The sequence below is a fragment of the Pimephales promelas genome, chromosome 13 (assembly GCF_988280905.1).
Source record: "Pimephales promelas chromosome 13, fPimPro1.hap1.1, whole genome shotgun sequence".
Taxonomy (NCBI): domain Eukaryota; kingdom Metazoa; phylum Chordata; class Actinopteri; order Cypriniformes; family Leuciscidae; genus Pimephales; species Pimephales promelas.
Genome location: NC_142781.1, coordinates 23,881,096 through 23,908,533, shown reverse-complemented (window position 1 = coordinate 23,908,533; position 27,438 = coordinate 23,881,096). Strand labels below are relative to the sequence as shown.

The following is a 27,438-nucleotide window of genomic DNA, read 5'->3' as shown; positions in this document are numbered from 1 at the left end:
CTATGTTAAAGGCTATTAATTTACGCAGTTTAAGGATACAGACGTTCTCGAACTGCGAACGACTCCTGTCTATGGATGGAGAACGACAAACCTGTAAACTTTACAGTCCAAAAGTCGTTTCGTACTGGTTTCGTACCGTCCACTTTCTTCAAATTGCGCGCATGATTTTGTTTGAAATGTGTGGAGAATGCATATATTTTTAATATCTATACTTTTAGAACTGAATTTAAGCTCTACAATTTAGAGCTCTTTAAAATTAATATTCAGTTAGAAAATTATGAATATTAAAATACAATAGCTAAAACTTCATATTGCATTAAAGTATTACCTCGTGCACAGAATGAGGCTTGGGTAAACAGCATGATAAACGAGTTCTTCATCAGAGGCAATAAGTTTCAAAAGACATTTTGGTAGCCCCAAGTCCCGTTCGTCCCCGGAAGAGGGAGACAACGTCTGGGAAGGAGCACGTAGACTGCCGGTGAGAACGGGAATCGAGGCATCCGAGCATCCCATAGCCTTTCTTCCCTCAGTGTAGCGGATCGCATTAATACTGAAGCACTGTCTGCAATGTCTCCTGCACGGGCACGAGCTCTTCTCGGTCTCCTGGTCACACTCTGCACCCAGAGCCCACTGCTGTCGGGTAGGTCAATCTGCTTCTGTCTATGTTAATATTACTTCCCAAAATCAAGCTTTGTGAATTCTTTAAGTATATTTTTGTCTGTTATAATTTCCAGGGCTATCTTTTATGCTGTTGTCATCTTAAAATATTATTTTGTCACAAGCACTTATGACAAAAAAGCTCTCGTGAATTATTCATCTGCGGTTGATGGATCTCCAGGTCTGAGTTTGGTTTATTAGTTGGTCATATTGTGCGAAACCTGTAATAAACATTCCAAGCACTAAAAGCTTATGCTCGAGAGGGTGAGACTTGACAGGCAGGTGCACAAACTTTTACTTTTAGTTTTTATGGAACCGTGATTTTTGTAGCAATATGAATCAGTTTTTAAAAAGGTCATCATGCAGGCATCTATGTCCGTTCAAAGATCATTATTTCTTATTTACAATCGGCTGGATACATTCTTTAGCAAAATCTTTAACAGTGGTGTGTATATATGAAGAGTTCAGATGCAAAAGCCTCTAAATGCCATTTGAAATTTTCTTCTTTAATGATGATTTTTGTCAAACTTGTATATTTAATTTCACTTAAATAACAATTAATAGGTAATTATCATTGCCATTTAAGTAAAATCACTGAACTTAAATATACAAGCTTGATAAAAATGATCATTGTAGAAGAAAATTTCAAATGGCACTTAGAGGCTTTTGCATCTGAACTCTTCATATATATATATATATATATATATATATATATTATTGAGACTAAAACTTTGGCCTACTGTACAAGTTCTACTTCTGGTCATCCTTGTTAACTACTGCTAATTGATTGCGGTTAATTGAGGCATTATAACTCACCCGTGGTTAGGCAAGGCAAGGCAAAGATAGATAGATAGATAGATAGATAGATAGATAGATAGATAGATAGATAGATAGATAGATAGATAGATAGATAGATAGATAGATAGATATATATATATATATATATATATATATATATATATATATATATATATATATATATATATATATATATATATATATATATATATATATATATATATATATATATATATATATATATATATATATATATATATATATATATATATATATATATATATATATATATATATATATATATATATATATATATATATATATATATATATATATATATATATATATATATATATATATATATATATATATATATATATATATATATATATATATATATATATATATATATATATATATATATATATATATATATATATATATATATATATATATATATATATATATATATATATATATATATATATATATATATATATATATATATATATATATATATATATATATATATATATATATATATATATATATATATATATATATATATATATATATATATATATATATATATATATATATATATATATATATATATATATATATATATATATATATATATATATATATATATATATATATATATATATAGATAGATAGATAGATAGATAGATAGATAGATAGATAGATAGATAGATAGATAGATAGATAGATAGATAGATAGATAGATAGATATATATATATATATATATATATATATATATATATATATATATATATATATATATATATATATATATATATATATATATATATATATATATATATATATATATATATATATATATATATATATATATATATATATATATATATATATATATATATATATATATATATATATATATATATATATATATATATATATATATATATATATATATATATATATATATATATATATATATATATATAGATAGATAGATAGATAGATAGATAGATAGATAGATAGATAGATAGATAGATAGATAGATAGATAGATAGATAGATAGATAGATAGATAGATAGATAGATAGATAGATAGATAGATAGACTGTAAGTGCAGCTCTCAGCAGGTGTTTTATCAGATTAAAGCCAGGACAGGAAGTAACGGTTAACCTCTTTAAAAGGTCATCAGGGAGTGTAAAAGCACAGATGTTTTAGACATTCTTTTGCTTTCAGCTCCTCAAATCAATTTCAGCCACGTTTTCTCTCTCTGCCCCTCTTTGACTTTCTTTCACTCTCCCTGTCCTGCTGAATTCTGAAGAGAATGCAGAGGAATCTTGGATGAGAAAAGTGGTAGCTAAGTCCTACTGAGCCGTGTTAGCTGCCACGTTACAACAGGCCTTTTTCTTTCTCACTTGCTCTTTCTCAGTGTTTTGGAAATGTTCTTTATATGAGGTCACCCAGTGCAGCCTGTGACTGCCATCAGCAGCTGCATATTATACAGTCTTCCTCTCTTTTCTCCCCCTCTCCATCTTTAACAAAACAAAATACATCCAAAACAACTAAATCTTAAAGCCATGGGCTGCTTCGATATAGTGTAGACGGTAAAGCTTTACTGATTTCAAGCCAAAAAAAACCCCTTTTAGATCTCTTAATGCATGGTGCCCAACTGCAGCTTCAGAACCTTTCCAGACATCTGCTTGACAGATAAAAGATATATTGGAAAGAATGAGGCTTAGGATTTTCTTCCACAACCCTGCACTTTAACAACACGTCTGTTGTTACTCTGGTAAAAAATTAGCTTGTGTTGTCAGGTAAGAGCTCTGCCAGACAGAGGAAGAGAAAAGTCATGCCCTGACCAGCTACTGGAATTAAATCTTGCTCAGATTTTCACCAAGGAATTTGCGGAAAGTCTTTGATTGACGCGAGCCAGGCAGGAAGGGTTAGAAACTTAATCTGTCGATAAGTGAGTATGCAGCGACACAAGAAGCCAGCATTTTGGCATGATGACCATGCTCAATCTTTCAATCCCTCGCGTTTGAGGATTGTCTCTCATCAGGGGAAAGCCCTCCAATATAACACGTGGGTATATTACAGCAGCAAGCTCAGGCTGAAAAGTGTGTGTAAAAGAGTTACACTCTAAATGCCTTTTGCGTTTATTTGAATGTCATCCAGACACCTAAATGAAAATAATAAGCAAGTGAATGTTTGTTTATGCCTTTCATTGAGAAAATGATGTCAGAAAAGCAGGTGCTTGCCCTGCAGGTCTTTCCGTGAGTGCTTATAAAAACAATCCAACAAAACTGACAGGACCACAGGGCATTTACTTTCAGCCTCTCAATAAACACCATAAAGGAATGAACAACATAAATGGTTCGGAGCCAGTGTAAAAGAGTTTCAAGTGATTTGGGTCAGTTCTTGAGTTCGAAGAATCTTACATTTGTTGACTATATACATGTGATTTTAAGCCCTGCTTATCTAAACATTTGGATTTCTGTGATTTGTTGAACATTGTTTTGCAAATTCTGCTGATGGAAATATGTCATCAAACTGATAAAATCCAAATGGCTCACATCAAAATTGTTTTGTCAAAATTGCGACAGTAAGTTGTGATAGTCTTTGAATTGGTTAAAAATTACAAGTAAAACATTTCCAGTTTACAATTAGCAGGGCAATATGCAAATCCAAACTAGAAAAAAAATCCTTATTGCTGGGAAGATTCTTATGTGACCTTCGGCAGATAAAATGTAGTCTTCCCATCTTTACCAGGGGTTTCAATGTTTAAAAAAAAAAAAAGAGAGAGAACCACTGATGTAGGTGATGTCCACTCCATAACATCAGCCATGGTTAGTTTCCTCCAGTATTTATTTTTGAAGAAAGATTTAATTCTTATGTTTTACAAGTCTTGATTTAATCAAAATGTGAACCCTCCCTACATCATAAATTTTAATATGGGCCAAGTCACAGACTGAGGTTTGGTGTTTCTGTGGCCTGTGTGTGGTGTGTGTGTGTGTGTGTTGTAGTAATTGCATTGACACGTGTGATGTGGTTCCAGATTATGTGGATGTTCCATTGCCAATATTACAATATAAAGCAGTGACCAAGAGTCCGTGTGTACACTTAAAGAAATGATAGAGATTGATCTCTCTCACCAGGATTAATGCCAGATTCATGCTGTTGTACAGTAAACAGGCACAGCGATGAGAGATTTGCTCTCTCTAAATCAGAGCAGGGTTAGAAAAACAGACTGAGCACACTATAGTACTTCAGACCGAGTATTGCTCTACTTCAAGTTGTAGAGTCATTCAAAAAGTCCACACAAAAAGATCTACATTACACATAACCCTCACAAGCTAATTGTCATGCTGAGTTTATACAATTTAGTTTAGGTTACTATAAAAAAGGGAGCAATGCCATAGAAGAACCATTTTGGGCTCCCCACAGAACGTGAACTGATGTTAAAAGATATATTTTTTTCTTAGTGTGAAGAACATTTTAATAATCTGAAGAACCTTTTGTGCAATTGAAAGATTCCATGGAATTGTAGATGCCAATAAAGAACTTTTATTTTAAAGATTGAATGGCCCTCTGCAATAATTGATTCTGATTGGTCAATCACATGCTTTCATTGGTCAAATATTTCAGCATAATAACAACTAAACTGAATGACTGCCCATTGTTCCAGAGCAATTTCCACATAGCTGTGGAATAATGTGCAGTCTGTTCTACATAATTCCAAAATAAACCACTTTAAGGTGATTCAAGATATCTCTGCTTCCTTTTGAGGTTTATTTTGTGTCAATGACCCTCAATATTCCTTCCTTAGACTAATAGTAGCTTATAAGATATCGGATTGTAGTTTATTGTTATTTCCTGCAACTGCAATCTTACGGAAACAAACTCACCAGGCTGGTATTGCAATGTTATTGACAGGCAACTTTACACTTTCTCTCTCTCTTCATCAGGTTCTAAGCCACTGCCGCCACGTAATGTTAAACTGACCTCGGTGGATAAGGGGTTAAAGGTCACATGGGACTCACCCAGCGAGCTGGACGGACAGCCTGTAGATAGCTACAGCATTGGCTATGGGAAGTCAATGAAGTCACTACGCTTCGTCACTGTGGACAAGGACAGACGGTCAGAGTTACTAGAGGACGTAGGTGAGAGCGTAAATCAATCATTCTTTAAATGAAAAGCTAGAGACTCACATTGAGTACTTCAGCACTATGGCAGGCTCTCACGTGCATGTTGTGTTGTTTTAGAGCCTGGAGTCCTGCATTTTCTCAAGATGAGTGCAGAGAATAAGGATGGGATGAGTAAACCTGTCTACAGGGCAGAGACTCCAGGAGGTGTGTGTTTGCCTGTGTGTTGAGAGAGATCTGCATGTTTCTATGACTCTCTATTCTCTTCACTATGTTGTACTTTGGTGCATGGATATATAAAGTACAGTAAGCGCATTAAACACATGTGCATGTTAGAATTGTCCTTTAAAAATATAGTATACAGGAATTCCTCAGTGTTGTCAATATACAGTGGCCTCTAAAGATATGGATTTCATTGCATTGGAATATTAAATTTCAAACTGTTCTCAATTTTCTGAACCACATTTTAACCATATTAACTATAGAGATCTATATATACATTCATTATTGAAACATGTCTCAAATGCTCCCAAAGGCTCAATTTATTTAAACAGAAATATAGTAATTTGAAGAGTTCAGATGCAAAAGCCTCTAAATGCCATTTGAAATTTTCTTCTTTAAAGATGATTTTTATCAAACTTGTATATTTAAGTTCAGTAATTTCACTTAAATAACAATTAATAGGTAATTATCATTGCAATTTAAGTGAAATCACTCACTTTAAGTGAAAGAACTCTAGGCACTTCTGAACTCTTCATATTGCGAAATATTACAATTAATAATAATTGTTTTATATTTTAAAATGTAATTTATTCTGGTAATAGCAAAGCTGAATTTTCAGCATTATTACCCCAGTCTTCAGTGTCACATGACCCTTCTGAAAATTATTCTATGCTGATTTGCTGCTCAGTAAACATTTCTTATTATTGTCAATGTTGAAAACCCTACTGCTAATTTTTTCAGGTTCAGGGTTAATACCTAGTTACTACCCAGTAATTGTAATTACTATAATAAGTACATAGTATGTACATGGGTAACAGGACTGTAAAAGGAAGCATTACCAAAAACTCTTACTGACCCAACAGTAGGAACAGGAGTTTAGTGTATATTTCTAATTTTGAACATTATAAAACTGTAGCACAACAAGCCTTTAAGCTGAAGTGTACACATCATTTTAGTAGTCACTGTACATGGATGCCATTAAATGTCTAAATATACACTTTTATTTGCCTCATTAATTTAGACTTGTTAGACTTTAACACACATTATTATAATGCTTTTACAAGGGAAGTATGTATAACTTGAAAGCTCTCTATGCTTTTTGTTCATTTCACAATATTAAACCAGACTGGATGGCTAAAACACTCATGTGTAGACTGCAGTGTGTAAGGATATATCGTTTTTTTTCTTTTTTTTTCTCCAAATAAATCCATTCACTGTTGGCATCTGGTGAGATTGAAATCCCCAAAGATAGAACATTTATGTGGCCAGTTCTTGTTTTTGCATCTTACCCGGAGCTCGAGTCAAGAGCCTTAAGCCTTGTGTTGTGGTAGCCAGTCACTCGTCCAACGCAAGCCACATACATTTCTTTTCACGTCGATTTTTTTCAGTACGTCCATGTCCGTCTCCAACAAACAGGATCTGGGCATATTGCTGCAAGTCCCACAGCACTTTCCCCAAAACATCTGTCATAATAGAAAAGCACATTAATAATCCTGCAAACAGATCATAAATGTTCTTGGCTGAGGATGATTTTAGCAGTAGTAAACATGTCTTGTGTTACAGCCTTGTTTTAAGGATAGCTGGTTGTTTTGATGCAACATTTTGTACACATTTATGTGTAATATTTATTTTTTATTATGTTTTGTCTGATAATCCAGTCAAAAAAAGTGCCTATAAAAAGAGGAAATTGCTGTAAATTCGTGATATGGTCACATGTGTTTTGTGACATCTTGGGATGAATGATAAGGCATTGACAACTTTTCTACTATTTAGGCATCAAAACATTATAATTTAAAATTTGAAAAACATTTTTTTTTTCAAAGATTATAATTAATTATTTTAAAGGTTAACTGCATTTAAGTGTTAGTTGGCTGCAAACTTGACTTTAATTGTAAAAAAAAAAAAATGGGAATCGATCTTTCTCAATTAAATATCCAATATCAGTCGATAAGAATACATTTAAATGACTCAAATATCGACCAATAACCAATATGGTACCGATTTAGTATGCATCCATATGTTTAACCACACCGCTCTTTTCTCCTGCAGGGAGAGAGTGGGTGAAACTGGATGGCTTTGCTGTCGAGCCTTTCAACAGATCCACTCCAGGTAGGTTCAATACTTTTCCAGCCTATGATTAATGCACAACAATTTTATGAGGAGTATTGCCAAGCAGGTTGCAGATAAACATAAAATAAGTTATGAAATAACATTTTAAGTCAAATCCAACCTTCTTGGAATGCGTAAAACTCCTTCAACTTCAAAAATATAGTTGTGTCTGTACATTAATGGTAAATGACAGATTTCAGACATGCAGGCTTATGGAGAACAGCTATGTTGTTTTTCCCTTGAGAAGGATTAAAGTTTGGATGTGTATTTGGATGCCAGAAAGAAAGACCTCTGATACCCCAAGTTCCTGGAAAGACAGTGGCAGTTTTTCAGTTGTAAACTTGTTAAATCAAAGCTTTTATTTCTCTTTTTCATGAATCCACTGAGCCCACTTAAAGCCAAACTCTGTACATGCGAGCCCCCCGAGGGGAAGAAGGAATCCCAGATTTAAACCAAGTGTTAGTATCCTATTCCTACAATCTCAAGAGTAAAAGAGAATCCCACGGATACAATTACATGTGATGATCAATCTGTTAATACATACAGTACCACATGGACTACATAGATTTCTTTAGAGATTTGGGAACAGACAACAAAAAATATTTGGAAACAGAAATATTGATTGTGGTCATTTATTTTAACCTGGCCCTAGCCAGATGAATGTCGTTCCGCTTAGCTCCGCCTAGCTTCACTCACATCCATCTGGAACCTCTTCCATTGAGAGTGATTTCTCCAACCAACTTTATGGCTTAGCCAATCAGGACGCAGGGCGGGAGTTTCATAGATGTGATGTAGTGGAGAAGCGACCGTGAGACTGTTTTGATTCAGACAACAATGGTGGCTCGCATCGAGGAAGCAAGCGTTAACATTGATGCTGCTATTTCATCCGTGTTGTCCAATCGACCTAATATGGTTTCATTAAAAGAACATCAGAGAACGGCTCTGACGGTTTTTGTTGGTGGAAACGATGTTTTCGCCCTTCTCCCGACCGGATTTGGCAAGCGTCGCTTTTTCCTGCGTCGCTCTCATTAGCGTCACGGGTTGGCTTCGGTGTGAGTGGTTGAAATAGCACGTCAATAAAGATGACAGACAAGTGGCTTATCCAATCATATGCAAGGATTTTTGATAAGGCCCAGCCTTCTGAAACGCCATTTCAATGGATCGGTTCCAGATGGATGAGTGGAGCGAAATTCATCTGGCTAGGGCCTGGTTACATTTATTTACCATCTACAGAAATGGCATTTCATTAATATTTTATTCCCTAGGCCTGTTGTATTGTCCATGTTTGTTATTTGTTATTGGTGTTGTCATGATGTTACCATAGCGTTGCTCTGGCTTTGCCGCTGGGTTAACTAAAGACATATGGGTCGTGTCATTCTACTTTGTAACTTTGAATTGGCAAGAATGTGTCAGGAAAAGCTCAATTTTGTTTCACAGCCACCATTGTTGTGCTATCATCTCTTTGGCAGTAGAAATAAGTGGGACCAACTATAGTGAGCATGGTCCACATGTTGCCCAGCTGACTCTGAGTCCACACATGGACATGGTAACTCTGGTCTGGCCCCTGGAACCTGGAGCTTGTTATCGCATCCAAAACCTCCCACGGAGAGAATTCGTGGAGATAATTTGTTCAATCAGCGAACAAATCCGACCTAAGGGGTGGAAAAAGAGAATGATGTGGCATCACGGATCCATGACATCGACTTGGAAGATTGACACTATAAAAACAATGAGCGAGGGAAAGAGTTAGAGAAGGGTGAGCTACTACGTCTCACCCCTGTTTCAAGGCCAGTGATATGTGTGAGCCTGCCTCAGCTGTGTTGGCTGGACTCTCTGAAGTCTGAATAAGTGTCTGTTTGTGTGTACAGAGGAATATGAGTTGCTGTTACCATCATCTCAGTTCATTTCGAGACCTGACATTTCTTATTAAGTGTTAATAATGCTGGTAGAGCTTGATTATAAGGTGAGTGATGCCAGAGCAATCATAACATAGTCCTTAAGCGTGCCCTCATAAAAATGCCTAGCTATAAAGGATATGAAGCTCCTTTTTTCTCCCTTTTAATCACATTTTTTTCAATACTCAAAATAACCTGAAGTTGGGTGCTTTCAAAACACTGCTTCATGAAACAATGACAAATCTTTAGTTTTCCAAGTGTGTCTGTCTGCGTCTCGCGTCGTCTAAAATTGACTTAAATATACAATTTAAAATTATTTTCATAATTAAAACACTTTAAGAATTGAGAAAAAAATAACAGGAGGAGTTAAGGCATCTTATGTAATTCAATCTGTATGCATAGGTGGCGTATCCATATCGCTAGGTGGCGATAGTGAAGCTTAAAAGTGAGGGAAGTGAAGTAGAAGAAGAGCAGTAGTAGTGTCGACATCAGCGATTCCAGACATCCCTAATGGCTGTTCATATGCTGATTTCACGCAGCTGCCATTTTGAAATCGAAAGCAAGGCTCTGGTGGGAAGAATCCCGGAAGTACAGATAGACAACAATGTCTTGGACTACCAACCTGAAACTGCTGCCGCGATTTAAACTATTAGATGTTAATATCCAATATAGGATATGTATATAGTTCCTTCCTGCTTCTTTTTTTTATGTTCTGAATATATATAAAAAAAATATTTAGAAATTTATAAAATTTTATTGCAACTATGAAAGAAACGCATGTACATTTTTAGAATAACAAATTTCTACATTAAACACAACAATACGCCATCGCTTTCGCAAGTCTCCTATGATTAAAGGCGACACTTTTCGGTTTTCTTCCCACCGGAGCCATTTCAAAATGGCGGCTGCGTGAAATCAGCGTATTGCATACAAACGTATTATGCTTATACAGCCTTTTCAATGGGCCACTAACAATCAAGAGCGAGTTGACTGAGCATGTGTGAATAGAATTTCTATATATGAAATTGACTTAAGCAGATTATTTTGCTATACTAACACAATACAACAAGACGAAGGCATCACTCACCTGTAAAAGGTTAGCACATTTCTTTGGGAATTTAAATCTTGGCGGTTTCACAAAAAGAAGCTGCGACGCGCAAGCAAATAATATTATTAATAATCAGTATTATGATATTATGTCAATGTTTGTTTTGTTGCTAAGGCATATATTATTTTTACTTTCCCTGGAACAACTTTTCTTAGAAAGCTTGAAGCTAAATTGAGGTAGTAAAATAATTTAAAGCTTTTTTTAATTTTTTTTTTTATCAAATAGCTGAGAAATATAATTGATAGCTTAATTTCACCCCATTTTCTATAACGATAAAGACTTAATTACTGAACTTTTTAATGCTACACTCAACTGTCACAATCAAACTTTAAATTACACACAGACTCTAATGAGGAAATGTGACTACAACCGATCATCTGAGAATGATTAAAGAAGCGAAAAATTACAGACGGATGGAGAAAGAGAGGCTGTTTTTCATTACCCTCTCAGGGATGTACTGCAAACCAGAGGGAGAGACAGAGAGATGCGCGTGTGTTGAAGGAAAGAGAGAAGGAAGACTGTCTGACTGTCTCATTCGCCTGCCAAGTCTTGTCAGATGTGGGATTACAGTAAAGCAATAGGAGAGGAAGTGAGATTGCACATGACTGTAAACTGTGTGGCCCTGTACTGTACTCACTATAGCAAATCTCCACGCGTCTCCACAAGTATTTCCCAATGTTGTTTGTTTTATGAAAGATTGCAAACATGAGTCGTCCTCTGTGAAGTACGCCTGGATTTAAAAGTGTGAGACCACTTGTGAAAATACTTTAATAATTATTTTCTTTCTAATTTAATACAGCTTTTTGCTTTACAAATTATATTATGTGTGCTACAGTGTAAGCAAGGAAATTTGAGCTTTTTAAACAAAGGTGTTAATATCTTTCTATATCATAACATTTCTTTGTTTTACATTTTTCAAAATCCTAAAACGTTGTTTATTTCCAAGTTTAAATTAGATTTTGAATCTAGATTTTACGGACCCCACCAGGTTTGATAATGCAACTCAGTACAGTATTATCACAATGAAGTGATTTCTATTAAAGTCAAGCTTTCTAAAGCACATTTAAAACAACAGAAGTTGGCCACATGTGCAATAAAATCATGATAAGAAAATAAGGACAAAGATTATGTTTCCTTTGAGTTTATTTCTTTGACGACAGAATCTCAGTGATTTTTAAACTCCAATGCCAATATTATGTGTTTTGTCTCTCTTTAACTAGACAGGATGGTGTCTATAACTTCATCACAGATTAATGCACGCCCCCCAACTCAGAGGACGGCACTAGGACAGCTTAGGGCCCCTCAGTCATCCTCAGGACCAGAGCCCCCTCATCAAGGAGGACACCTCCCTCTCCGAGCCCAAAACAAACACAGAGTGGACCTCAGCCAGCACCAAGCAGATCAGCGCAATGGTAACAAGCCCAAACTGGGTAAGGATGTTTGAAAGTGGCTAATAGGAATTTCAAGCTGTTAAATTGTGTTTCAGATATGCATACTGTATGCCTTTAGATCGAAGCTCAAATATTTGTAAACAACTCAGATTGCATGTCTTCAGTATATCTCATTTCAGGTAATGTGTAATGATACGTGGCCGTATCTGGTATCCCCCTTCTGTTCGTAGCATCTGAGTCCGTCTATGTGGTATCACTGCAGGCACCCAGAGCCCAGGGGAGAAGTGCACCCATCAACACGGCCACCTCGAGTAAAAAAGTGACCACAGGTAATCACACATCATAGTAGTACTAACCAGCAACCCATATTCAACATTTTAGCTCACGCAAACCTAATATTCTTTCTTTGTTATACCCTTTGTTATGCCTGTGCCTGTGTGTTAGAGCCAGTGGTTGTAGATGAAGTAGAGGACATCACAGTTAGAGTATTGTCTCCTCAGTCTGTCCTTATCACATGGGTTGATCCACTTGTTGAAAAGAAGAAGGAAATACCAGGGGGGTCCAGGTAAAAAAAATTTTTTTTTCTTCATTTTTTTGCATGTGGGCTGCACTGCATACACTACCGTAAATAAAGAAATAAGTCTCTTATGCTCACCAAGGCTGCTTTGATCAAAAATATAATTTCAAATAAATGTTTTCTACTTAATGTTTTAAAATATCATTTACACCTGTGATGGCAAAGCTGAATTTTAGCAATACTCCAGTCTTCACTCTTCAGGGTCACATAATCCTTCAAAAATAAAATATATATATGTATGAAAGATATGGAGGCTATATTTGAGGTATAGAACTAATATGTGTGCAGGTATTACACCGTGAAATACAGAGAAAAAGGAGAATCTGCGAGATGGGAATACAAGGACACCACTCAGAGACGTCTCATGATTGAAACTCTTTCTGCGGACAGCATGTACGAGTTTTCTATTTGTATCTCACAAGGAGATCAGAAGGGAAAATGGAGTGCATCTGTGTTCCAGAGAACCCCTGAATCAGGTTTGTTTATGCTTCATTGCTTCCTGATCTTTAACACAGATGTTTTGCTTATTCTGATTGATCCAAACCAATCTGACTTCTGACCTATAATGCTGCCTGAATCATAATCATACACTGTTCGTTCATTGGCCAGAGAAGAACTGGCCCCCTGACTGAGCCTGGGTTCTATCAAGGTTTTTTTCTCCATTCTGCCACCTGATTGAGTTCTGCTTCCTTGCCAGTTGCCACTGTCACCTTTTTGCCATTGGCTTGGCTCGCTTAGTTTGGGACATTAAATGTAACATTTAAATTAATATTCAACAATAGTATTGATTTGCCTGCATTGACACTATTGTACAAGAACTAAACTTAGGTCGACGATGACATCACCGTTTTATTCAGAGCGGCTATATATAAATGAACTAAATTAAACTTTTTTAAAACAAAAATGAAACAACATTGAACCTACTTAAGCTGGACTGTGTCTCTATTTTCTTCTGGAAACAAACTTTTTTTTTTGCATTATTTTCCTGTTATCTCCGTAAAGCTGCTTTGAACAGTCTGTATTGTAAAAAGTGCTATATAAATAAATGTGACTTGACTTAGTTTGCATTGTTGAGCAGCTAAATTCTGTTTTTTTATTATTGATATACTTATCTGCAAACTAAAAAGGTCAGTGTCAGATTGAAAAAAAATCTTAAAATTGTTCTGGAAATTAAAGTATTCTATACAAAAATGACTACATTGTTTGTATTGCATTGTACCCCCATACAAATGCACACACAAAGCTTAAGACAATCTTGCTTTAGTTTTTTAAACCATGTAAGCATGATCTAACTGCCTAGTTCATTGTAATGTCACTGTTTACTGTGTGTTTGGATTGATCAGAATGACCTCATTCCTCTGGAAAACATAAAGCTGTCTTTTGTTTCCATCTGAAAAGTATCCAGGCAGAAAAAAAAAGTTAAGTTAAAGAGAATGCACAGTGCTCTATGTTTGTATATTAATTTGTTTGTCATTTCCGTTTTTATTTTCTGCTACCTTTGTCTATACAGCTCCCTCTGGCCCTCCAGAAAATTTTGAAGTAAAACCACTTAGAGGAAAAGGTACTGCTGTCACAGCAACCTGGGATCCACCTGAGCAAACCAATGGACGAATAAGAGGTAAGACCACAGGGTAGGCTATCAATTCAATAAGTTCCAAATAGACCATGAGAACCATATATTTTTTATTTGTTTATTGTGTAGTGCACCAGGCATTACTTAGTTCATACAGTTGTATCTGCATATAAGTATTTTAACATTGATAATATTTTATAGAGATATCTGACAGCTCTTTCTATTAGTTTTGGAATACATCCTACATAAAGAACAGAAAATGACTTTGGCATTTTGAGAGCCAAACATTACTAATAGTTGACCATATGTTTTTCCCTGAAACCACTTTGGGCATTGCCAAAATATATGGGAATGATAAGCTTCTTCAGCATCAGAATTTCTCCAGCAGGCGTGCAGAGCACCAGTCTCAAAAGCTAAACCAATACAAATGTACATGTGGAAAACACAAATGTTCTCTGTTCATGCTGAAGGAACTTTCCTCTTTACTGTGTTATCCTTGGCCTAGATTTATTGATTCAATCTTGGGTATTCCCAGTGTACATTGGAAAATATTCAGCTATGGTACCCAAATTAAATTGACCATACTGATTGATTTGACATCTACTTCCAGAGTACATCCTTTCCTATGCTCCTGCTATGAAACCGTTTGGCGCAAAGTCAGTTACATACCGTGGAACCACCACCTCTGCTACCATAGATGGACTTACGCCAGGTGACCGCTATATCTTCAAAATCCGTGGAGTCAATAGGAAGGGACAAGGACCACAGACTAAAGCCATTATTATTTCAATGCCTGCATGTAAGTATTCCCAACAGATGTTTTCCCCAATAAACATGACTACACTAGCAGCTTTACAGAAACTTGCTTAAGACTGGGATCTCAATTTTGTCTCCAGCCAGCACTACTCACTTAAGGAACACGGATAGCCACAGGACGAGTCAAAGTACCTCCAAGACATCATCCAACATTGAATCAGACAATAAGGAGCCAGACGAGATGGAAGAGTCTGATACTCAAACCACAACTCCAACCACCAATAGGCGGGGACGCCCTCTTTCTCAGACAAGGTCCTATCACAGCATCTTATCCTCTGTAAGGGGCTCTGTCAGAAGCGGAGGTTCTAGCTCAAGGTCAAACTCACATTTATCTTCAACTAATACCAAAGATAGAGAAGGAAATATAGATGAGGAAGAGAAGCCAACAGAGAGTCCAACAAATGAGGAGATCAAAGCAAATGAGGCTGAGGACACAAAACCAGAGAGCAGTAACAATGCGTCACCACAAACAGAGGAACATTCAAAATACTCATCTGACACTAAAGAATCAAAACCCAATAAGTCAGACTCTGTTCATAAAACATCTGAAGACAAACGTCCTTCTTGGACCCCTCGCACATCATCAATTGTTGATATAAGCAGATTAAGAAGGCCTTATTCTCGCACACATGGTTCTCGATCAAGGATGCGGAGTGAAGATTCTTCGAGCTTGTCACAAAACCAAGAGTCTGCAGCTACAAGAAAGGACCTGACAGCAGTCTCCTATCCTGAAGGAAAGAACTCGTACAACCAGATAAGCGTCACTGATAGGACACCTGTGATCTCACCTCAGGAAACCAGGCCTGAACCAGCGAAAGAATCAGAATCATCCTTACCCATCTCTTCTTCTCCAACTTCCTCCACAGCATCATCCTCTTCTTCCACTTCATCTTCTTCAGTAGCTTCTCCATCATCATCCTTACCATCATCATCATCTTCAGGTACAAGAAGGATTTCCTCCACGTCAGGTCGAGTCACAAGTTCAGGATCTGGTGCTATGTATCCTAATGGAAGAAGAGTTGGAATTTCAACTAGAGCTCAGAGACTTCAAACAGAAAAGCACAAACCTGATTCGTCATCATCTGCTTCTTCACAATCCACACTGCAAACAGGAATCAGGACAAACAATCACGATACAACAAAGGAACTTGATACCAACCAAAAAAACACGGAGCTAGGCACAAGAAAGGATGAACAACCAACTACCACTGAAGAAACCAAAAAAAGCCTTTCTGATTCAACTAAAGAGGAACACCCGGAACAAAAGGAATATTATGATAAAGAAGAAAAAAGTGATAGTTATGGTTCTACTTCCCATTCTCCTTCAAGGACTAATCCTTCTACAACAGGACGAAGTTCACCCTTTTCATTACCTAACCGAAATTCTAGGAAAGTTATAGGGAGTCGCAGACAAGATGGCAGAGTACCTTGGAGTAGGACTGCCTCATCTGTAGGTGCAGGAAGGCCGATTGTTAAAGGATTTCCTTCTCGTTCTATTGCTGTGAGCTCTCAGGACCTTAGTGATAAAACCAAAGTTTCACCCACAACATTCCCTTCAAAGCATGAGATGAATCCTGTCTCGAATAAACCGAGTGTGCTAAATAGAGAAACAAATATTGCAACAAGTTCCAACAATCCCAGTACTAATGAAGCTGTAAAAAGTAGCAATGATCATGAAGATGATTATCTTTACGAGGGAAGCAAAGAGACCTTGGAGAGTCAAACCAAAGAGCCTGTCTCAACTGCAGCATCTAAAACGACAACAACAGTTGTGAGTGAACATCAGAGACATGTCCAGAACTTTGAGAGAGAAAGTGTGGATAGGCAACAAAGTAGTACCAATACCAGTTCGAAGTCACTTCCTACAGTTCCCCAAAGAGTTCCTATTTTGGCTTCTAATGGTCGGGTCCGCTCACCTGTGGTAGCAAGTCGTCTGAAAGGGTCACGGCTTCCTAGTAGGTTGTACCCAGTACAGCACAGAAGATTTGGCTCTGCTTCCACACTGGATACATCATCGCCTGCCTCCTCTCAAAATGGTCCAGCAGAGTCACCACTTATCTCAGATCGTGTCGGGAGTAATACTAATGTTAGGCTCACTCCAGGTTCAGTTTCTCGCTCTTCTCATGGACTGTCTGCTGGTGAAAGCTCTAGTGGGAATATATCTCCTGAGTCTCGGAATCCAGTGATGGGATCGAGGCTGCGGTCAGTTTCTAAGGAAAGCACTCCAGCCAATGGCTACAAACCAAGTTATGGAAAAGGTAAACATTATGTTGTCTGCAAGGATGCACATGCTGTACGTACAACAATTCCAGTGTGTGCACAAGTACACTTTATCTCATTTCTACACATATCCATGTTCAGGCAAAAATGGACGGCCGAATCTGACAGCTGCAAATGGCAGAGTATCCTCAACATCTGATGAAAATGTAAAACCAAATGGAGTCCGACATATCACAGGTCCTGATGGAACGAAATGGGTGTGTTTACTTGCAGCGTTAATTATTGCTACATTTGGCAGCCCTGAATAACTTAAAATCCATAAAAATGTGTAATAAATGATATTAGTTTATTTACAACTGGCAATTTTATGTTATGCACTTCTTTTTATTTTCCGGTTTATAAATAACGAAAGATTTAGCATAAAGTGAGCCATGGCAGGATTGTAGCCCTGATAGTGACCCTAGAATGTAACTACCCATTTCCATGACTTCTGTTACGTCTGTTGTATGGAGACAATAATCAATCAGAGGGTACTGCAGTCCAAACAAAATTATCTTTAACGTAAGCAAAGACAGTCATGTGAATAGACCTGTCTCTCTAGGCATGGAAACTCCACAGACAGGGAACCCTAGGGACACTTATTCAAGCAGGACTGTTTGACTGTTGCCTCATTTTTTGTTAAAGAAAAGATTTTTCTCCTTTATGAAGTTTCATTCACTCTTTTAGATTGTAGATCTGGATAAGGGTGTCCTGATGAATGAAAACGGAAGAGTCCTTCAAGATTCAAGGGGAAGACCCAGAAAAGTTATTCTTGGAGAGGATGGAAAGACTATCTTTGGTAAGTGGATTACCATTTTAATTTAATACTATAGAAAACTATAAAAATGAGCAGCATGTTTTAAACTGACTTTTATCTCTTTTTGCTATATTAGATGACCAGGGCACCCCACTTGTAAACCAGGAAGGATTAGCATTATTTGGTAATGGAAGGGACAGTCGACCTGTGATTAATCCAAGTGACAAGTATCTTACTGTTGGAGGAAAACCCATTGTGGGCTTGGACCGCCCTAAACCCAGGACTACAACCACTACAACCTCAACTACAACAACAACAGAACCTACAACAACACAAATGGTAACAGAAACATTGGAGCCATCAACATTAGCTGCTGAGCCTACATGTCCACCTGGACTTTATTCCCGACTGGATATGAATGGTTTCCCAATAATGGATGCTGATGGAATACTTAACTGCTACTCTGAAGGTGAGATGAACTCTTTGCAGCCACACAAAACACATAATGTCCTTCCCATAATGGTGTAATGTGTGTCAATGCAAAAATGATGCAAAATATACTGTACATTTTTTGGCCCAGTTTGTGACTAAAGTTGGCTCTTATATAATGAGTCTTGTCACAGGCATGTTGTTGGTACCCACAAGACCTGATCCACTGTAATTTAGAATCAGTATTCCGAAGATAATGTGAGTTAGGAAGGATGTACACAGTAAACCTCAAAGGATATCCTCTTATGTCTGAATAACTTCTGCTATGCTTTGGATCTGTCTGTGATCAGAGTTTTTGGAGACATTCGTTTGCAGGAAACTGTCATTTCAAAGGTTGATTGATCTACTCCTAGAAGTGTACACACTTGGTGTGTTTGTTTGAAGTTCCTAATCAGTCTGACATAGCAACATTGGCCTAACCACTGGCATCAGTTTAGCGCATCTCTGGCATCTCTATTACTTGAAAAATTTTCAATGCACTCCAAAATTTCTTTGTGCGCTCCTACATTTTTTCATTTAGGAGCACACGTGCTCCTTGGGAAAAAGTTAAACCTTAGCTTAGAACCCTGCTTCATATTTGCGTTTCCCAACCCTACTCCTGGAAGCACACTAACACTACAAATCTCTCTTTCTTCCTAAACAAACACACCTGATTCAACTCATCTCTGAAATAGTTAAAAAAAATATCTCTGCACTTCTTTTTATTGATTCCACATCACAACCCTCAGCAAGCAATGCCTTTACTTCATTCATCCTACGTGTGCACACACCAAGCTTTCCCCTACGCATAGAACTGAGTGATCCAATGCTTTGTTCAACTCAATCCTTTTCATTTTTGTACATTTCAACAGCCATGTTTGACACAAACAAGCACAATCAAGTATCCAGCTTTCCATAGAATCAGCAGGCCACAATGTACAGATAAGCATCAGCTTCTTGTACCATGCTTTGATCAAAGCCAAAATTTTCAACCACAGCTTTTAGAAATAAGTTCACCCTTGTTTACTCACGCATTGGATGAATTTCATTGGATGGCTTGATCATTCCAGAAGTAGGCCTTGATTGGGCCTACCGCATGCCTGCATGTCCTTCTTGGGTGTTTTTTTTTTAACTTAATGTAGTGGCTTCTTTCCTTCTTAAGCCACTTCCGTGAGGGAAAGTATATTTGATGCTACATCTGTTTTAACAAGACTTGAGCTTTATTGTAACAAAAAGGTGAAAACTTGAAGACAAAACTCGGTGCTCCAAAACAAACAGTGTTGTGTAATGTAGGTCAAAAAACTGTCTCTCTGCCCTTGCCACATCACTTCCTGTTTAAGATGGCTACCTTCTTCTTCTTCTTCTTCTGTTGTTTAAATGGTGGTTGGCAAACCAACTTAAGGTGCATTGTCCGCCACCTACTGGATTGGAGTATGGAGCACTACTTGATAGAATACACTTGATGGAGGAAAAAAAAAAAAAAAAAAAACTTAGAGTAACTAAACACTAAACCAACTTTTTTTAGTTAATGATCTGTAAGAATGGATCATTATTAATACTAGTCATTGATTCGAGTAACTTTTTTGACATTTGTTTATAAAGTGTTCTATTTCTACAATATATGGTGTAAAAACGTCTTAGTGCTGCCCTCTTCAGGTTGAACGGTGGCTACTGCAGTTAAATTTTTCTATTGGATGTTCCGCACTTCGTGACGTACGCAGGTTTCAGCTCACCACGCGAGCTACGCCCTTGGCAGTATAAAAACCATCTTGTGTCGTCAAAACCACTGTAGGGAGTCAGCAGTTGGAATTGCGAGTATTGAAAACGATCAGGATAGAGTGTTTTAGCATCTATTTCGTCCCCTCTATCTCCGCTGGGGTCTGCCCACTTTTTCAGCATTTTCAAATATTGCCAATGGGTGGAGTCAGGCTCTGACCAGGGGTTTAGTTACCCTTTAAATTATATCTTTCTTATGGCTACCTTCAGGAAGTCCCCAAAAAGGGGTTCAATTCCTTCCCCTTACCACAGGGGGGAGTGCAGACAGTAGTTACATACAACCATGACATTAAGTAACATTATCAATAGCCCTATAGCTCCTACAAGCTCATTAGTAGAGACTTCCCAGACTTGCTCATTAGACCAGAGATAACAGGTCTGGAGTCATCCAAAATGTGCACTGTTGGTGTGCCTTTAGGAACAGGGTTCAGAAACAGAAAAAAAAACTCCCTGGACCTGTTTGACACATGGCCATAGAGGACTGTGAGAAATATGAAAGGGGGGTGCCGTAACGCCATTGTGTTTTTCAAGCGCGTAAATGATATATATATATATATATATATATATATATATATATATATGTATGTATATTATGTGATTTTTCACACATGCACACGATATTCATACCTCGTTCTAAACAACTTTGCCTGTAGGACCACTGCTATCAATCAAATCACAAAAATGTTTTACTTTAGCTTTTCCCTTTGGATAGCTATAACAGGGTCATTCAGAGATGGGCTTGGCCAATTGTACACAAAAGCCTATAGTTTCTAAACGAAAACTCAGAACTTCACAAAATTATGTAAGCATATGCAAAAAATGATTCTAAACAAGCATGCAAACGTTTATGCAGAATGGGCTATAGGTGTTGCTATAACAGTTATAAAGGTTTCAAAAACAATATTGTAAATGACCTGAAATTGCAGAAAATGGTATTTTTCGCCAATGATTTAGGTGTTTACAGGCTTGTTGTATAATATGTCTTGCGCTTTAAGGCCTTAAAGGGCTTGAACCCCGTTAATGGCTGCTTGCAGCTATATTTTTTTCTACATTTTCCATACTAAGTGGCTTTATAAGTTGCAAAGCGAAAATCTGTGTGATTGAATATGCTCAAACTTGGATGACCTTTCTTGATTAAAAACTTATATAATCATTTGTTATGTAATTCGGCTGGTTTAAACACAAGACAGCCATTGTTGCCAAGTTGCCTTCAGGGACAAGCTTGTTTACATAGAGTTTTAATAATTCCTTGGCTTGTTCAAAAAGTAATCTCCTCATTGTGACAGGAATCCCTGGGCTAGAGTATATTAACCATAAAGAATAGTGAGAGCAATAACATTAACTTAACTTTTAAAACAACATTTAATAAAGTGTTGTGCTAACTACAAAAGAAAAAGGACATTTTTTTGACACTTAAAAGGGCATTACTACAGAATCCAACCTCACAATGCCCCAAAAGTATTTGGATGCCTATGTATTATATAAAATATTAAGCCATCCAAATACTTTTGGGCCATTGTGAGGTTGGATCCTGTGGACTTTTACTCTTTCTGTTTTTAATTGCAACTCTTCATCTTACAGATGAACTTTTTGTGGAGACCACCACAATCCCAGTCCCACTTCCCACCACAACACTGGCTCCCACAACACAGACTCCTACAACACTGGCTCCCACTCTTGAGACACGGCCTTTTAACAACACCCCTTCCTCTGAATTTGATGTGGCTGGAAAGAAACGGTTCACAGGTAATATATTTGCTTTACTACACACTACAACAGTTAGTACTCTAGTATAAAATGCTTTAATCCATTTTCTTATTGGTTCCAAACTCAGCAATAGCATGTTGAGATTGAACCACTCTGGAAACACAACTGGCCACTCACAGTTAATTTATTTCCAATCACCACACCATTTCCTGTAGATGTGAGGCACTGGAGAGTTGAATGGTGAATGTGAAGGAAACTTATCTGGCCTACAAATGCAGCTTATTCCCTTGGTGATGTTGTAAGCAGCAAATAAAATGTGCATACAGCTGACCTTAGGTAGGATTTATATGCAAATACTTCTTGTCCCTCAGTGGTGGAATGCTTTTCCAAACTTCACTCAATCAGCTGAGTTCCTAAAAAAAAAAAAATCAAAAAAGAGACACGGTTCTTCTGTAAGCACTTGAATAAATTCATAACCAAAAAGATTGCAAAGGTTCTATCATTATCATTGCACTATATATTCTACTGTTGTGCACTGACTCTTCAGCTGCCCAACTTTTATCATTGCTAAAATTGTTGGTTCCCTAAGCCTAATCAATTTGTGTTTGTATGCTTTTACACCTAGCATTTTTAGTTGACTCCCATGCCAAATATACATAAATACACACAAAACACAGTTTGATCGGATTGTGATTGCATCACCGAAACTACATCCTGAGGTGTCTGGTATAGATTTTCACCACATTTAATGAAGATGTAAATGCAGACATGTTTTCATTATCGGCATTCAGCTACACAAGTAATAAATGAGTTTATGCTGTAAATAAACATGTCACTTTGACAGACTGAGTCGTTAAAGTCCTGTGTTGCAAGTTCTTTTCATTATTCTGCTCTCGCAGTGTGAAAAAGACAACAATCACACGCTCTTGTGATTATCTCACTCGATTCAAATTATTTCACTCTATTACACGTGGAATCAAACTTCTCTCACAATAGAGAGCGCTTTTAAACTTTTCACCTCATTTCTTCGCTTCTAGACCCATTACCATCCTCTACTAACGGGTTTGCAAAGAATTTTTTACCCATCCAATTTTGAATCATGCAATCCAGCCACACTGAAAATACATTGAGATTAAGGTGTGAATGCAGTCCAGCTAAAAATATCAAGATATGACACAAATGTTAATGCCAAGAGTAAAGGGTCTATCATACAAAATAAGCAAACATTTATGTGATTTGACCTCCGGGACAGTTGTGAAAATTGTGCCATATCAAGAAGTTACTAGTAAATGTGTACACTAGTCATTTAAAAGTTTGGGGTCTGTTACTGTAAAATATTTTTTACAGTTTTTGAAAGTCTATACTCACCAAAGCTGCATTTATTTGATCAAAAATACAGTTAACCGTAATATTGTAAAATATTATTACAATTTTAATTCATGCTGGGAACTCCAACGTGTCATCGGGGAGTTCCCTGACGAATTTGGACGACACGTCTCCATTCCCTGTACTCAGGGAACGAGGGTTACATACGTAACCAAGACGTTTTCTATTTTATTATTTTAAAGTGTAATTTATTCCTGTGATTGTTAAGCTGAATTTTCAGCATCATAACTCCAGTCTTCAGTCTCACATGATCCTTCAGAAATCGTTCTAAAATGCCGATTTGGTGCACAAAAAACGTCTCGGTTACTAATGTAACCCTCGTTCCCTTAAGGAGGGAACAGGAGATGTGACGTCGACAGAAGGTCTATTATTTACGAACATTTATTATTATCAATGTTTGAAATCAGTATGCTTGATATTTTTGGGGAAACCTTAATGCATTTTTTGAGTTAAGAATTTAAAGTTCAAAAGTACAGAATCTATTTGAAATAGGAAACTTTTGTAATGTCAAAATGTCATTTTTGATCAGTTTAATGCATTCTTGCTGAAAAATGTCTTTATTGACCTCACACTTTTGAATGGTAGAGTATTGTAAAAAGGGAAAAACAAAAGATATCTCTTTACCTTCACCCTCCCCATTTGGATCATGTTACTCTAAGTTTACCTTCTACTTTTAGGGGTCTCCCCGCTGTGGCTACAGTGTAACTAAACTTGTCAACCCTCACACCCGCAACAAATACCACATATCATGTGTTGGTAGAGACCATTTTAGAGGCCATTGACTTTACAGGCTCTCAGGATGTTTCATGTGGGGAGCTTCTGTAGGAAATATTTGAGAATGCCTGAGTGAAAGTATTTAGACTCCACTCTATAAATTATGGATGAATGTCTGTGGGTTTGGGCTACCTTCCCAAATACTCAAAGTGTGTTATGAGGATAAAGGTTATATTATAGGATACAGGCTATTAGGATATTGTTTCAAACAATAATTCATATTTGTTTAAACATCCCAATTGTATAAATTAATGCAATTGTTTTATGTTGCAATCCTATTTCAACCTTACCTTACTCTAGTCAAGCTTTGTCAAGTTTTTACCAAGACTGACAGTAATAGCCTTTCAACATCAGGTTCAACAGACTCCATCTTTCCGAACTTAAATCTCCACAAGCTATACAACTAGCTCTGGAACATTGTATCAGGTCCAGTTTGCATGCAGAGACTGTGCCAGTTGCCAGATGAGTTTCAGAAATGGTTATGCTGAGCTGGAGCTTTGGCTAGTGATCAGGCAAATTTAGTTCTGCCCTCACTGACTTTACAGTATTGCACTTGCAGAAGGGAAATTCACTTTGCTATTGTAAGTATCTAAGCCTACGGAGGCGTATTGCATTCACAATTAACGAGTTAATTTAGAAAAACAGCAAAAAAAAAAAAAAAATTCCATGAAAAATTAACTCGTTAATTCAGAAAAACAGAGCAAAAACTTTTTTCTCATGAAAAATTAACTAGTTAATTCAGAAAAACAGAGCAAAAAAAAAAATCCATGAAAAATTAACTCGTTAATTCAGAAAAACAGAGCAAAAACTTTTTTCTCATGAAAAATTAACTAGTTAATTCAGAAAAACAGAGCAAAAAAAAAAATCCATGAAAAATTAACTCGTTAATTCAGAAAAACAGAGCAAAAACTTTGTTTCTCATGAAAAATTAACTCGTTAATTCAGAAAAACAGAGTAAAAACTTTTTTCCATGAAAAATTATCTCGTAATTCTGAGATAATTAACTTGTTAATTCAGAAAAACAGAGTAGATTTTTTTTCTTCAAGTAAATGCAAAACGCCTCCGTGCTAAGCTCATATATAACAAAAAAAAATTAAATAAAAAATATATTTTATTGGCTTCTATAGCCATGTTTTCGATTGTCCAATGTTTGCAATTAAATATTTAAATGGGATTAAATTATTATTTTGAAAAATTCATATTATGTTATATAATGTTATTCATTTGAAATGTCTTTTTGATTGACTGTTTAAAATCTATGGTTAACAATGGACATGTGTCAGGTATCACTGATTAAGGTGCATTTTTTGTAATGACTGTATTATGAAAAGACAGGGGTCACACTACCTCCGTTCTGTTTTTGGTAATTAGCCAGCAATCCAGGAACTCCTGCTGTTTCACGGCTCCTCTGATGTGCTTGTCTTGGCAGAAATGTGACATCAACTTCTCTGGCTAGATGCATAGGAAAACAGCAGAAGAATGAGAAAAACATTATTAGCCAACTCTTCATTGTTTTATGAGGGAGGCCCTCTATGGTCCCTAGGTTGGTGATTGTAATGCATTTATATTACTGTATTAGAATGACTTTGCCTAGCAGAACTTTGAAATGAAACAGAGATGTCAGCACCATTTAGACCACTGGAGCCAGAAGCACTGCTGAGATCTTCAAATTCAAACGTATGATTATTAAAAGAACCCAGGAACCAAGCTGTGCCTGTAGAGAAATACTGCATGTTACAGGCTGTGGCTACAGGATTTGGCCTCATAATGCGAGTATTACTATTGGGTACAAGAGTAAAACTGAGTTGAGGATGCTGTCATACATTAGAATGATAGAGCCAGTATATAGATTGAGCAGAAGCACTTCAACATCAACATTCCCTGGTCCGGTTTGACCAAAAAAGCTTCATACCTATAAATACCAACACAGAGAACACAACTCTTTGGTAAAATGTCTTATCCTCAATGCGTGGAGAAATAAATCCTGACACTCTAGACTTTGAGCTCACACTTACACATATGCAAGCCATTTAAACAGTGAAACATGTCAAGATAGAAGCCCTAAATAAAACGACATGAGCTAAATGTGCTGATATCAGCTGAGAGAGGCTTCCTTCTGGCCCAAGCCTCAGACGTGTCTTTGAATATTTATGGGTTTTTATATCCTAGGGTGTTCTCTGCTCTCCAGATACTCCAAAAAATCCAATGTATTTCACACTGCTTCTGTTGGGTTTGCTCACACCTTGGTTCTGTAGGTGTGAATACAGGTTCTAGCAGTTTCTGTGCGTATAAAAAACTAAAAATGTAGCCTTGTGCTGTATAATAATAATATTAGAAGATATGTCTTGACTCTTCTTAGCATGCATTGTTCAGTTTTTCTCCCCATCGGTTTCCTCTTCACACACTGTATTGTGGTTTTGGTTTTATCACCCGTAACGAGTGCACTCAATGCAGCTTGTTTGTGTGTGTGAGTCCCATTTGGTCACTCCGGAGGCACATGCACAGAAGTGTGTTTTTTGTTCTGTATCAGGGTTCAACATCACATGGAGCTTTTGATTAGGTCCAGGTGTGAATCTTGTGGCCAAATCAGACAGGGGTTTCTGGAAGTGTTCACAGCTGTGGATCCAGCTGGCACTGGGTTCAACGACAGAAATAACAAAATTTCATTGAGCCAACAGGAAAAGTCTACAGCAAAATATCAACAATTGAAGCTTTTATTGTCTGCAACCACGAGCAAGCTTATATTGGGTACATTCTTAAACTAGGACAACAAGCTAATGCAAACAACTCAACAGAAATGTAATGTTTACTGAACGGTACTTCCAAGTTATTTGTTGTCAGTTTGCACGAACGTCCATGGATGTTTTGCAATCCTTTTTGTATTACTAGATGTACCTAATAAAACATACAGATTGAAAGCCAAAGGCAATTTATGTACTCTACCGTTCAAAAGTTTATAGTCAATTTTGTTTTTCTCAGAATGGATGCATTAAATTGATCAAAAGTGACAGTAAAGACAT

General features: G+C 36.7%; 2 protein-coding genes across 4 annotated transcripts in view; one reads left to right on the top strand and one right to left on the bottom strand.

Moving 5' to 3' along the window:
* The window catches only part of otofa (otoferlin a), a 78,650-nt gene extending 58,545 nt beyond the window's left edge, over positions 1 to 20,105 (bottom strand). For 2 of the 3 annotated variants that reach the window (XM_089118683.1, XM_089118690.1), the window contains exons 1-2: positions 16,128 to 16,265; positions 7,112 to 7,285 (exon numbers count right to left, since the gene is read on the bottom strand). The gene's annotated coding sequence lies outside the window, so the exon portion shown is untranslated. Of the gene's footprint in view, positions 1 to 7,111; positions 7,286 to 16,127; positions 16,266 to 19,806 lie in introns of those variants that run through there. The other variant, XM_089118684.1, reaches the window with a different exon arrangement.
* fndc1 (fibronectin type III domain containing 1) overlaps positions 522 to 27,438 on the top strand; it is a 37,252-nt gene continuing 10,335 nt past the window's right edge. The window contains exons 1-15 of the mRNA XM_039693549.2: positions 522 to 640; positions 5,424 to 5,618; positions 5,721 to 5,807; positions 7,872 to 7,931; positions 12,155 to 12,364; positions 12,556 to 12,654; positions 12,770 to 12,890; positions 13,191 to 13,378; positions 14,413 to 14,520; positions 15,086 to 15,274; positions 15,372 to 17,549; positions 17,653 to 17,768; positions 18,238 to 18,349; positions 18,444 to 18,776; positions 22,133 to 22,297. Of these exons, the coding sequence (XP_039549483.2) occupies positions 568 to 640; positions 5,424 to 5,618; positions 5,721 to 5,807; positions 7,872 to 7,931; positions 12,155 to 12,364; positions 12,556 to 12,654; positions 12,770 to 12,890; positions 13,191 to 13,378; positions 14,413 to 14,520; positions 15,086 to 15,274; positions 15,372 to 17,549; positions 17,653 to 17,768; positions 18,238 to 18,349; positions 18,444 to 18,776; positions 22,133 to 22,297 (4,234 nt within the window). The 5' untranslated portion in view covers positions 522 to 567. The remainder of the gene's footprint in view (positions 641 to 5,423; positions 5,619 to 5,720; positions 5,808 to 7,871; positions 7,932 to 12,154; positions 12,365 to 12,555; positions 12,655 to 12,769; positions 12,891 to 13,190; positions 13,379 to 14,412; positions 14,521 to 15,085; positions 15,275 to 15,371; positions 17,550 to 17,652; positions 17,769 to 18,237; positions 18,350 to 18,443; positions 18,777 to 22,132; positions 22,298 to 27,438) is intronic.